At 34.6% G+C, this 9,848-nt stretch overlaps 1 protein-coding gene across 1 annotated transcript; it reads right to left on the bottom strand.

The window, feature by feature from the left end:
- Positions 1–6,261: 6,261 nt before the first annotated feature.
- LOC122081861 (pentatricopeptide repeat-containing protein At5g13770, chloroplastic) lies at positions 6,262–8,721 on the bottom strand. The gene has a single exon (XM_042649217.1). The coding sequence runs from the start codon at positions 8,715–8,717 to the stop codon at positions 6,786–6,788; it is 1,932 nt and encodes a 643-aa protein (XP_042505151.1). The 5' UTR covers positions 8,718–8,721; the 3' UTR covers positions 6,262–6,785.
- Positions 8,722–9,848: the final 1,127 nt, after the last annotated feature.

Below are 9,848 nucleotides of genomic sequence, written 5' to 3'. Positions count from 1 at the left end.
CGCTTGCCATTGTATATTTTGCTTTTGGCTTTAGCAATTGCAGCCTAATTATCACAATGAATAGATATAGAAGGAACTGATTTTTTTCCATAATGGTATAGCTGCCATCAAGTTCTTTAGCCATTCAGTTTCAGATCCTGATTTTTCTAAAGCAATAAATTCTGCTTCCATGGTGGTTCCTGTCCCATAGGATTGTTTAATTGGTTTCCAAGAAATCGCTTCACCTCCTAAAGTGAATACATATCCACTTATTGCTAATAATTCATTTGTATCTGATATCCAATTAGCATCACAATAGCCTTCTAAGACAGCTGGATTTCTACTATAATGTAGATCATAACTCATTGTACCCTTTAAATATCTTAATAGACATTCAATTGCTTTCCAATGTTCTCTATTGGAGTTATGAGTATGTTGACTTAACTTTCCAATTGCTAATGCTATGCCAGGTATAGTACAATTCATAAGATATGAAACTGAACCAATGATTTGAGAATATCTCTTTTGTAAAACTGGTTCACCTAGATTCTTTTGTAAATGACATCCAATTTTCAAAGGTGTTTTAATTGGTGTTCTTTCAAAGTAACCATATTTTTTAAGTAGACTATTTACATAGTGGGCCTGAGATAATATTATCTCATTATTCTTTTTTATAATTTTTATACCAAGAGTTACATCTACTTCACCCATATCTTTAGTATCAAAGTTAGACATCAATAGTTTTTTGATTTGTTTTATAACGTCTAAATTTGTACCAAAAATTAACATATTGTCTACATATAGAGTTATAAACACACATTTATCTAGATGAAATTTACTATATAAACACCTATCTGCTTCATTTATATGAAACCCATTTGTGATAAGTACATTATCAAGCTTTTCATGCCATTATTTTGGTACTTGTTTCAATCCATATAAAGATTTCACTAGTTTACATATTTTTTGTTCTTGTTCTGATACAATACATCATTCTGATTGTTTAATATAAATTTTTTCCTCTAAATCTCCATTCAGGGAAGCAGTTTTTACATCCATTATTACTAAATTATATATGGAAGTTATAGTTAACATAGTTCTTATAGTTGTTATTCTAGCCATATGAGCAAAAGTATCAAAATAGTCATAATTTTTTTTTTTTGTTTAAAACCTTTGACTACAACTCTAGCTTTATATTTTTCAATGGTTCCATTAGGTTTTACTTTGTTACGAAATATCCACTTAGTATCTAACCCTTTAGAACCTTGTGATAAATCTACCAATTCCCAAGTATGATTTGCAATAATTGAATCCAGTTCACTGTTGATTGCTTCTTTCCAAAAAATAGCATTTAGGGATTTAACTACTTCTTTATATGATAAAGGATCTTTATCAACAATATACATAAGCCAATCATCTCCTAGATATTTTGCTTTCTTTTGTCTTTTACCTCTTCCTAATTGATTTTCATCAAGGTTTTGGGATAAAGTATTATATATATTTGATATTTCATTATTCAAATCAGAATTATTATAACCAACATGATTATCAATCAAATTAATTTTTAAGGGAAAAATATTCTCAAAAAACTTTGTATCCCTTGATTCTATTATATCATATTCTTCTAACACATCATTTATGGTTTTGATGACTAAAAACCTGTACGTAGAACTATGGATAGCATAGCCAATAAAAACACAATCAATTGTCTTAGGCCCTAATTTCTTCTTTTTAGGTTCTGGTATAGCAACTTTTGCCAAACATCCCCATATTCTTAAATATTTGAGATTTGGTTTTCTCTTAAACCATAGCTCACATGGTAATAAACATGTCTTTTTATGAGGTACTCTATTTGAAATATAACAAGCAGTTTGAGTTGTTTCTCCCCACATGTCATCAGGTAATCCTAAATTTATTAGCAAGCAGTTCATCATTTCTTTTAGAGTTCTGTTTTTCCTTTCAGCTACTCCATTAGATTCTGGTTGATAAGGGGTTGTAGTTTCATGTATTATATCATTTTCTTTGCAAAATTTTGAAAGTCTATAATAATCAGAACCTCTATCAGTTCTTAATTTTTTATTTTTTCTCCCTAACTGATTTTCCACCTCAGTTTTAAAAATTATAAAAGCATTTCCTGACTCATCTTTAGTGTGAAGTAAGTAAATCATAGGAAATCTGGAATAATCATCAATGAAGGTCACTACGTATTTCTTACCACCTCTAGATTCAGTAGATTTAAAATCATATAAATCACTATGTATTAATTCAAGAAGTTCACTATGTCTTTCAATTGACCTGTGAGGTTTTTTAGTGGAATTTGATTCAACACAAATAGGACATTTATGTAAAGGTTTTTGAACCTTAGAATTAATTAATCCCATTTTACACTTTTTTGAAATATAAGAAAAATTACAGTGTCCTAATCTATCATACCAAGTATTATATAAGTCAACAAAATAAACCGAAAAACTACTAGGATTTTCATTCATAATTTCAAAAATACTGAGTACAAAGAGGCCCTCATTAACATAACCTTTTCCAATAAAAACATTATTCTTTTGAATTATAGCTTTGTCAGAATCAAATGATAACTTCATTCCTGCCTTGATAAGAATAGGACCAGAAACTAAGTTGTATCAAATTTCTGGAACATGAAGCACATTTGTTCAAGATGAATTTCTTCCTTGAAGTGAGCTTTAAAATGATATCACCTTTACCGATGACGCTTGAAGTTTGTGAATTGCCATATAGACTTTATCACCAGTATTGATGGTAGTATACTTATTAAAAGAATTTTGGTCTACACAAATATGTTTGGTAGCATCAGTATCAATAACCCAATCTTTTGGTTTGTCTATCATATTCACTTCAGTCACCATTGTTGAAAAACTATTGTCTTCAATAAGATTTGCCTTCACCTTTTCAGATTCAAAAACTTCTTGTTGCGACATTCCCTCTTGAAATGTCCCGGTTTGCTATAAGGAAAACATGTAACCTTTGATTTTTTGAAGTTCTTGTCCTTTCACATTTGAAGTGTCCTTTTGAGTGAACCTTGTTTCTTAGTCTCAACAAGGTTAGCCTTGAGTCTTGTATATTCAATGGATTTTTCTCCTTTATCTTTAGCCCTATTCCTCTCCTCAATTTTAATTCTGATACCACTTGTTCATACGTCCATTCTTTCCTTTTGTGTTTCATATTTAATTTAAAAGTATTCCAAGAGGTTGGAAGTTTCTTAAGTAATGATCTAGTCACAAATGCATCAGGCGATATAATATTCTCATTTGACAAATCTCCAACTAATATTTGGAATTTATCTATTTGGGGAGAAATATTTTCACCATCTTGCATTTGAAAATTAAGAAAATTAGCTACCACATACTTTCTCTGTCCTGCATCATCAAGTGTGTATTTGGTACACAATGCCTTCCATATCATGGATGCATACTCCAAAGAATAATACACACTATAAAGATTATTAGAGAGTGCATTCAGAATATGATTCTTGCATTGAAAATCTGCTTGCACCCAAGCAATCCTCTTTGCATCCAAAACTGGATCATCACTTGAACCTAGTTTTGGTTCAAACAATGCAAAGGCCACTCCCAGTTGGGTGAGAGCAAAGAACATCATTTGGTTCCACCGTTTAAAATTTTCTCCATTAAACTGAGCGGTATTATCAAATTCAGAAGTGATTCTCAGTTTTTCCATTCCAGGTTGAATGAAATTTGCAACATCAGTTGCCTCAGGAGTAGTTTGAGATGCAGGAAGTCCAGTACTAGGCATTATTTCTTTGGTAGGAAGACCTTCAATTGATCCATCCTTATCAGTAACCTCAATGGGTATTTTTTTTCCAGCCATATCTAACAGAAAGAAATCTTTAACACCTTAAGATTGTTGTTTACAGAATATTAGAGATACAATATTAGATCTTTCTGTAATGTAAATATTATACTAACCTTTACGACGTAGTCCTTATATTGAGTATAGCAGTATCTGTATGCAAGTACAGTAGGGTGAAGTCGTATTAGATATTTTCCTTAAGGTGTTAAAGAGCCCATAATTTGTACATAAAGGGTTGACCTGCTCTTTTACCTCCAAGATAAAATCACCCTCTAATCACAAGGTAACACTCCTAATATGATTAATTAAAGGGAGTCCGTAAGCTATACTAAGTAGCACTTAAAGAGCGGGAAAAAGGAAGTTGAAACAGTATGGAATAAAGTACAGTAGAGTGTAGAAGACATACATTCTCTATGGATTTTGTGTATTTTAAATTGGCATATAGGCTTGTGTATTTATAGACCCAAACGTACTTGAACGTGAACAGGTGTACCTGTACATCTACAGGTACCTATATGTACAGACATGTGTCCCTTCATACAAAAGATGCACCTATTCTCTACAGGTATGCGCCCCTTCATACAAAGGGTGCACCTATTCTCTATAGATGTCAGTGTATGTACATATAGGTGTGTCCGTTTTATGTATCCATTCATATAGGTGTGTCCCTTGCATGATATACATGTACGGGTGCGTCCCTTAACACTATACATGTACTGATAAGTAAGTACAAGTATAGTCAACTTTAGCTCATATGCTTTTACTAGTACCAAAGAACTTAAACAATAGGAAGAGACTTCCTGTTTTGAAACTTAAACTCCAACATTGGACAAGATCCTCTTTCAGTTCTAAGAGATGGTTAAATTGGACTTTGGTTCCCAAATATGTTGAAGTTATGGAAGTCCAAGGAAGTACTGTAAATTCATAGAAGTGTACAGAAGCTGATGAGAATGATGTAATAAGCATTAGAGGAGAAAGGGAACTGTTCATAATGGTTTCACTGGCTTTCTACATACTGTCTTAACATTACACATCGATTTTTTTTATATAAATTTGATTTCATAGCACTGAAGGCTTCTTACAACTTCTTACATTTTCTGTACTGAGTTTGTTACATTTCTGTCTACATTCATAAAAATGACACAAGTTGCACAGAAGTGAAGTCATAGGAATTTGCAGAAGCCATCAGACTTCAATGTATGTAAAAAAAGAGAAAACTCATAAGATGGTGCAGTTACCAGTTCATTGATTCTGTCTTCAGGCTCTCTGTTTCTACTGATTATGCCTATCTCAATTATCAGAGACATGCAAGAATATGATGCCAAACTGGCAAGACTTTGGTGATAAATCACTTCAAGATTTTCATGATTGCATTATATTTTTTTGAAAAATTCAAAACAAATTTTGGTTTTCATGGATGCAATATTTCGGAACATATGGTTTGATCATAGAAAAGTTCTATATGACCAGCAACAAGCTCAATCTGATGATCTTGTTAGACATGCTATGGAGTATGCATTCTGTTTGTGTTCTGTCACTGATCTATCTACATCTACCTGAGAAGCTTAAGTGTCTTGGGTTTTCCTTGCTCCTAAATTGTGAAAAAATGAACTTCATGAATTTTCTAATAATAATCCTGGACACTCAGGTGCACTATTACATGATGATACTGGATTTTCTTTGTTGGGATTTGCACAATGTGTGGATGGAACTTCTCTTATGTGGCAGAAGCTTTAGTGGTCAAGCTTTGAATGTTTTTATACAGAGGCATTTTGAGAGGTTACTGTTGGAGGGGGATTCTTTATGGTGGTGTACTATGCTCCATGGGGGCTTCAACTTGTCCTTTCAGATAGTCTAGCTCTGTTAGGCCAATTTCATTTGTTTTTGTTAGTCATCGTCTTAGATAAGGAAATATGGTAGCATATTCTCTAGTTACTGCTTGAGCTTAATCCCACAATTATGTTCTTTGGGATGAATTCCACGGCAACCCCCTTCTTCTGTCATCCTCTTTATCCAAATACATTCTCTTGCGGATCACCTCATGGGCACGTTCTGTTCTGGTGAATAGTCAATAAACTTGGTCATAATAACAAAAAGGCCTCTTCTAGACAAGTTAGTTTTCAGCTTATTTCTAATAACTTGGATCTGTTCCAGTTTGTAAGAGTTGGGGTGGGGAAAGGATAAGAGTATGAATAATATTTGTGAGAGTTTCTTTGACCATTTTCCAATATCAAAGCACTACTTCTTGGAAGGTACAATATACAACCAAGACGGAAGAACCATGTAAAACTCAGAAGTGCTGAGTCTTACAGGTTTAGTCATATTACGGTACAGCTCACAAGTGCCAGAGATAGGTGTTGGATTACACATAGACCTACAGATTTATAATGATATATGGATAAGATGAAAACAAACAGGAAAAACAAAGGGTATTGTAGTATCTTTCAACTAAATAGAGACTTATGTTCAGTTCTGCTAGCAAAACAAGTAGGGAATACATATACAACACATTTGAAATGTGAGAGTAAATTCTGTACAAAGGTCCCACTACTGCAATGCACTTGACATTTTTAGTATATGACACTAAATTGCAGAAACAAATAAGCACTCTTTAGTTTATACATCCATTTACTGCAAAGGATATATGGTTCAAAAGTCCATGCTCAATGATGAATCAAGTCTTCTCAGTCAGGACTCAGGACACCATAAGTTCTCAATTTCCTTGTTCATGGCTATCCATCACCGTAAGAGAATACACCGATTCAGAACCAAATTGAGAGAAGCCATTAGATTGACTTCAGATGATTCTTTAGCTCTTTTATTGAACATCCCATGTTAACTACACTATACACAAACTAGAACTGGAAAGGGAGCTGTCCAGAAGCTATCACAGGCATCCCGGGTTTACAATTCACTGAGCAATCGAAGCAACACATCATGGGTCTTAAACAAGACAGCTGTGGAACTTATTCCGGAAGATCTTGTTCATCCTTTTCAATCTGAATAGTTGAGGTAGCATTTCTGTCTAGCATTGTGGTCTTTAAGTGCCTATGGGCTGTTAACAGCTTAACTTCTGTTGGCTTAAAGCTCTCTTCAAACCATTTCACATGAACTTGAAACCCAGCATCTCTCAGAGCATTCATGGCTGATCTGTACAGCCTCCAATCCAACTCCATTCCCTCAGACTTCATATCTTGCAAAAGCTTAACCAGCTCATCAATCTTACTGATCTTTGAGAAAACCCCGACCATGATCCCCACCATGACCCGGTCTATTTTGCCACCATTGATCCTGAACTCCTGGTAGAGCTTTATACATGTCTCAAAATCCTTGGCCTTACTATATGCACTTATAATGCTAGTGTAGGTAATCTTATCAGGGGTGACTTTCCTTCGCTTCATCTCCTTCCATAGTTTCTCCACCTGCCTCAAATCCTTGACTCTTCCATGCATATCAATCAGAGAATTATAAACCCAAACATTTGGCTCACACCCCCTCTCCTTCATCTTAGCTACAAGCCTCATTGCATCCCTTATTCTCCCAACTTTTCCATACATAGAAACCATATTAGAATAAGCAACAACACATCTATCAAATCCCTTTTGTTCCATCTCAGAAAACACCTTCTCAGCTTCGGTATAGAGCTCTAGCCTGCAACAGATATTTATAAGAGAAGCATAAGTTACTTGACCTGGTTCACACCCTAGTGAAATCAGCTCTTTATAAATCCTCAAAGCAGCCCTAAGCCCTCTTTTCTTCACGTAACCATTGATGATTGTGCAGAGTATGCAGTCAGAAACGCTAATTCTCGTTTCTTTCATTGCCTTCACAATTTCAAGGGTTTTCTCCATCAAGCCTTCTTCCACATACATCAAAACAAGTTTCAGACACACGTCTGGATCTTTCACCATTCTTCTTTCTCTCGCTTCTTGGAAGAGTTCTTCAGCTATTCTAACCTCTCTAATTCTTGCAAAAGAGAACATCAGAGAGGAGTAAATCGAGGAATCTTCTGCAATACCTTTTTTCTTCATCTCTCTGAAGTGTTCAAGAGCTTCAAAAGCCCTTCCTGATTTCCCCAAAGTGTCACATAAGATTCCATAAATCCGAGTAGAAAAGGGCACCAAATCTAAGGCGTCCTGCTTTACAAATTCATTAAACAGGGAAACAACTTTCTTGGTGCCACCAAGTTTCCTATAAGCTTCCATGACCTGACAATAACAACTCGAATCAGGCGCAATTCCAGCAGATTGCATCTGATTAAACACACTGACTGTGCTTCTATACATATGGAGCTTGTTATAGCTTCTCATAGCTGAATCAAATGCTGAAAGAGCAACATCACCCTTAGATTCAAAAATGTGAAGCAAGGCTTTGGCAACCTTGAATTTTCTGTTCCTAATGCAACTATCTAGCAAAGTAGAACATGTAGTACTATCAGGAATCACCAAAAAGGCCTTAAAATCTTGTGAAAGCAAGGAAATCAAGCTCCAATTCTTCGATTTAATCAAATACCTGATAAGAAGCTTTAACATCAATGGCTCAGGTCGAAATTCAGGGTGATCTTTTGCTTTCTGGTAGTACTCGAATGCAAGAGGCGCCGTCCGAGGATCTTTACATAACCCAAGTAAGAAATCATTCAGGTTTTGAATATCCAGGGTCATAGATTGTTGAAGATCTGGAAATTTGATGTCATATTCAATGGTCTTAGGATTATCTGAAGACTCATCTAAAACTGGAGCTGGATATCCAGAGGAGTTTAATAAGGAAAATCGACGAATTGAGTAAGGAGCAGAGAGAAACCGAAGGGATTTTGAGGTTGAATTTATAGTATCAGGGTGGGTTCTCTTCTGACAATTAAATGAAGTTAAAGACCAGTCGGTAGAACTGAAAACGGCCATTGCAGAGAAGGTTTGAGAAAGACAAGAGAGATAGAAGTGTTGAGGTATATATATACCTTATCCCCACTGGATTTTGCTATGGCCTGAGGATCACATGAACCACTGAATAAGAGACACGTGGAAGAAGCAAAGACACAAAATAAATATAAAATTACTATGACATGTGCCTCTATTCCATCCTCTCACTTTATTATAAATGGGAAGGAAAGGATATACCTTTTTCTTTCTTGTAGGTGGAAAGAGAATCTTTCCATCATGGTGATTTGACAAGAATTAGATCCTTTAGATGGAGAGATTCTCTCTTTCGCCTAGTGGAGGAGAGAATCCTCCCATTAAAAAGGAATAAACCTAACCAGATTCGACAAAAAAGGGAAAAAATACTTTCTCAAATAACATACAAAAAAGGGAAAAAATACTTTCTCAAATAACATAGGTTTTTGTAGAGGTGAAAGTTTGGCTCTGGTAATTCGAACTTGCCTTGACCCGCCCTGATCCATCCTGAGTCTGAATAGGGCTTAGATCAAGTTTTTTTACCCGAAGAGTGGATTACGATTGAAAAACCCCAACCCTAGGTAAGGGTTGGGTCGGACTCGGGTTGAGGCCTTAGTCCAGCCCAACCCAACCCAACCCAACCCAACCCAACTTGGCCGGAATAACCTTGATTTTTTTTTTTCATTAGAATTTAAGGCTCCTATTGATATTTCATTTTTTTTTTATAATTTTTTAATGTATAAAATATGAATGGAAAAAATTGATCAATCAAGATTATACAGCTTAGTTTGGTATCGATTTCGATTATACAGATTATTATTGGTTCAGTTTTGTTTTACTTTTTATTTTTTGCTCCGGCTCATAATTGTTTTGATTCTTCATTTTAATCGGTTTTATTTGATCTGTAATTGAATTTATTCAGTTTTCAATTTGGTTATTTGGTTTACTTCATTTTTTGTTCGTAATAGATTTTAAATGATTCTGATTCGTTATAAAACCGATGGTTTATTGATTCAAAACCGAACCAATCAATTTTTACGATACATAAAATTAAAATCGAATCAAATGTCGATTGGTTTAAGGATTTAAATTTAATCCGTATAATCGAACCTGAACCGAACAATTCAATACTTATACAAT

Source organism: Macadamia integrifolia, chromosome 6 (genome assembly GCF_013358625.1).
Source record: "Macadamia integrifolia cultivar HAES 741 chromosome 6, SCU_Mint_v3, whole genome shotgun sequence".
NCBI lineage: Eukaryota > Viridiplantae > Streptophyta > Magnoliopsida > Proteales > Proteaceae > Macadamia > Macadamia integrifolia.
Note: the sequence above shows the minus strand (reverse complement) of the source record. Positions and strands in the feature narration are given on the sequence as shown.